Below are 4,371 nucleotides of genomic sequence, written 5' to 3'. Positions count from 1 at the left end.
TAGAACAATTGCAACTAAAAGCTTGTCTTTCTTGAGGAATAATGCTATGAAATATATGTTCGTTTTTAGCATTATCATATATCTTACACAACAAACGTTTATGTAAATTTACTCATATATTCAGAAACCAAAAATACCTTACTCATATATATATATATATATATATATATATATATATATATATATATATATATATATATATATATATATATATATATATATATATATATATATATATATATTTCGTGCATAGCCATGCATACGTAAACATACATACATAAACTTACATAAACCTCCTTACATGCATATATACATACATACACACATATACAAACATACATCCCTACGTACATAAACATGAATACATACATCCACCGACAAAAAAAGTAATTTATCTTAAAAAAAAATTACTCCTCTATTCTAATTCTAGACCTCCACACATTCCTATTCTAATTCCACGCCTTATGACGAAAGGGGTGTTAGAAGTCATGTCGTCATCAGTCAATAAAAGCTCTCTCATGTCGTTCTTCACTCGATCCTCCCACCTACGTCTAGATCTACCTCTTCTTCTTACACCTTCCAACGTGAGGGCTTCTACTCTCCTAACAGGTGCAGTAAGTGGGCGCCTCATTACATGCCCAAACCAACGAAGTCGTCCTTCTCTAAGTTTGTTGATGATGCTCTCAACTTCCATGTTCTCCCTAAAAAACCCATTTGGTAACATATCTAGCATGGTTCTACCACATGTCCACCTTAACATCCTCATCTCAGCCACCTCCATCATTCTTTCCCGGGCCTTCGTCAATGGCCAACACTCTGATATGTATAATATGGCCGGTCTAATTGCCACCTTGAAGAATTTCCCCTTCAGCTTAAAAGGAGCCTTGTTATCGCACAAGACTCTGGTCGAAGCTCTCCACTTCAATCATCCTACTTTAATAAGGTGAGTCACGTCCTTGTCAATCCTTCTCGATGTTATAAGATATCAAGTATCAAATTTTGTCATCTAAGTAATTGTCTCAAATATTAGTAGGAAACAAACACCAAAAAGTATGAGGTAGATATATGACAAATACTCACCAACTACTAATTACGATATGTATTTGTCTAATGGTGGTGGTCATTTTTTGCTAAAGAGAATTTTGGGAAGAAATTTATGGCCAGAAATGTCTAACTATGGTTTTTTTTTTTTTTTTTTTTTTTTTTTTCATCGTGTTAAGAACGAAGTTTTAATCTTTTATACAATCTTAAAATTTTCTTTTGTAAGCCTTACATTTTTCTTAATGTAAATAGACAAAAGAAAATTACATAAATCTTAACCGCTGGGTTAACTTGGGGTCCATGACGAGCTTTCGGTGATAATTGAGTAATTAAGTAATTATCAATTATTGAAAGTGGGGTTAATAGATCCAGACATGTATTGTAATTAAACAAGGCGTGGCAGGAAATATGTGGAGATAACCTTAAAAAAAACAAACCTTTTCCAAAGTTGCTGACAATTGAATTTATAAATGGCCACCCAAGAGATATCAAAACAGAAATCAAAACCTTTTGTTCAGTGCTTTCTATCTTCTTAGTAATTGTTTAAAATTTTATCTTCTTGATTACCTCTTGTTAGTCTTTATTTTATCAATTCCCTAACTAAACATCATGTCTTCATCTTCCACTGCTGATGATGTAATAATCCAGTATGAAGAAATAGAAGCAGCCGCTAACAACTTTTCTGATGAAAATCTCTTCTCAATAGGAAGAACAAGTGGTATTAAGCTTTACAAAGGACAACTAATTTCTGAATCTGGACAGCTATTTGATATCGTGGCAGGACTATATCCAGAGCCAAGTGCTGCATCCAACGAGTTTGGTATTCGTCATGTTGCTAATCAACATAAAAACATCAACTATTATTATAAGATATGTCTTATTACTAACGATAAAAATGTAATAGTTATAAGAAAGCATGTAGCCAACGGAGGTCTAAACAAATATTTAAGTGACTCACAAACACTCACATGGATGCAAAGACTGCATATATGTGTTGGGGTTGCACATGCTTTGAGTTACCTACATAATGATGTCACTATTGGCAGTTATGGTAGAAGTATAGTACATGGTAATATTAAGAGCTCGAAAATATTACTAGATGAACACTGGGAACCCAAGTTATCTGGTTTTGAATATATGATGAAAGTGAAAAAGGGTGATGCTCATCGACCTGCAAATGAATACTGGGACAAATCGGGGTATAGTGATCCCGCATATAACGTTACTAAATGTTTGAACCATAAGTCCGATGTGTTCTCGTTTGGGGTTGTTCTATTTGAAGTCTTGTTTGGGAGTGAAGCATCAATATATACCCCTACACCAAACGAGGGGGAGGATCAATGGTATTTTGCTCGTTTGGCAAGACAACATTATGAAGAGAAAATATTGGATGATATGATCGATCCAGATCTTCGAAAACAGATGAGCTCAGAGTCACTGAGCATCTTCTCCGAAACAGCATACTTTTGCTCAAAGGAAGAACGATCACAACGTCCAGATATAAATCTGGTTTTCAGAAAACTTGAGAAAGCTTTACAACTTCAACAAAAACATGATCAAACTCAAGTAAATTCAACATCGATATCTCTGTTGTTATTATTTAACTTTCTAGCTTTCGGTTAATTTGGTCATCTATAAGTAACTAACGACCTATATGCTCGTTTATTTATTGCTCATTCGTTCACATTAAAGGAGCATTATCCAACAGCTACTACAGTGCGGAGCAGAATAGCCAGACATTTGAAGGTAATTATTTTTATCAAATCAAAAATTTTCGTTTAGATTACCATATTCAGTTTTGTGGTTTCTCAGTGTACATGTCTTTATAAACTGCATGGGTTTGTTGCAGGGGAAAAACATGGATCACTTGAAGATTCGATTGAGTGATATACAGTTGGCCACCCAAAATTTTTCCAAAACATTTGAAATTGGGTCAGGTGGTTTTGGTATAGTGTACAAAGCGGACTTGTATCATTTTGATGTAACAAATTCATCCGCAATCGAAGCAAAGAATGAAGGTGAATTTCCTAGGATACGTAGCACTGTAGCTATTAAGCGCATCTTTAGGAGAGAAGATATGCAAGGAGAACAAGGGTTCATAAGAGAAATTGAAATGCTTAGTAAATGTAAGCATCCAAACGTAGTCTCTCTTCTTGGTTATTGCGACGAAAGTCCTGAAATGATCTTAATTTATGAATATGCTTCTAACGGAAGTCTTGAAAGTTATTTGGAAGGTCCGGATAACCTGACAAATCTTACTTGGGCTCAACGTATACAAATAAGTATTGATATTGCACATGGATTGAGTTACTTACATACAAGTATGGAGGAAAAAGAAATGATAATACACCGTGATATGAAGAGCGCAAACGTTCTAATGGATGGCAATTGGGTCGCAAAGATTGCAGACTTTGGGCTCTCCAAGTTACGTGATGCAAATCAACAATGTAGTACACTTGTCACCGAACATGTTGCTGGGACACAGTTGTACTTGGATCCAGAATACAACAAAACAGGCAAGTTGAAAAAAGCATCAGATATATACTCTTTTGGAGTAGTCTTATTTGAATTGCTATGTGGGAGATTGGCATATGATTCAATTTACTATGACAACGATCAGCATGGTCTTCCCTCGGTAGTAAAAGGTCAACCCTTCGATATTGAAAGATTGAAAAAACTGGTGGATCCTAAAATAATGGAAGGTGATGCAAACATTCTTAAGATAACTGGAGGGGTCAATCAAGATTCTTTGGACACGTTTATAACAATTGCATATAAGTGTTTGGCAGAAACTCAAGCTCAACGTCCGGTAATGGAAGTCATCACAAAAGAACTTGAGAAATCGCTCGACTCTCAAGTAAGTAACTATTCTCAATATTTAACTTTATCGCTTGTAAAAAGTGACCCAAACTAACACATTTATAAGCAAATGGGTCAAATCACCAGCCCGACTGTTAGGTTTAGGACGCCCCCAATCACTAATAAATAAATATGTCAAGATATTCGTGATAGGATTATAGGACCCAACAAGACGAGTGATTTATGCTAATCACTCATTCATAAACGATAAACGAATTAGCTAAAGCATGAATGATAAAAAAAAATGCATAAAACGACACGGGATTTAACGTGGTTATATCCAAACTCCAAAGCACGGAGAACGGTTTACTCCACGGGCGCAAACCGGAGATTTTACTTTATAATTTTCGTGCACACAATTACAGGTTACAAAGGGGTATATTTATAGTGCTAACCGAATACGAATCAGAACCAAACGAGGAGTCCTAGTCCAAAACCAATTTCAACCCATCAAGCCATTCTCCCCGATAT

The 4,371-nt window shown here is 35.3% G+C and overlaps 1 protein-coding gene across 1 annotated transcript; it reads right to left on the bottom strand.

The window, feature by feature from the left end:
- Window positions 1-415: 415 nt before the first annotated feature.
- On the bottom strand, window positions 416-781 carry LOC139890380 (uncharacterized). The gene has a single exon (XM_071873267.1). The coding sequence runs from the start codon at window positions 779-781 to the stop codon at window positions 416-418; it is 366 nt and encodes a 121-aa protein (XP_071729368.1).
- Between the last annotated feature and the right edge of the window lie 3,590 nt (window positions 782-4,371).

Source organism: Rutidosis leptorrhynchoides, chromosome 2 (genome assembly GCF_046630445.1).
Source record: "Rutidosis leptorrhynchoides isolate AG116_Rl617_1_P2 chromosome 2, CSIRO_AGI_Rlap_v1, whole genome shotgun sequence".
Classification (NCBI taxonomy): Eukaryota; Viridiplantae; Streptophyta; class Magnoliopsida; order Asterales; family Asteraceae; genus Rutidosis; species Rutidosis leptorrhynchoides.
This window is presented reverse-complemented; position numbering and strand designations above follow the sequence as displayed.

Coding starts and splice junctions, on each gene's coding strand:
- LOC139890380 (XM_071873267.1), bottom strand. CDS start 781: ATGGAGGTGGCTGAGATGAGGATGTTAAGGTGGACATGTGGTAGAACC.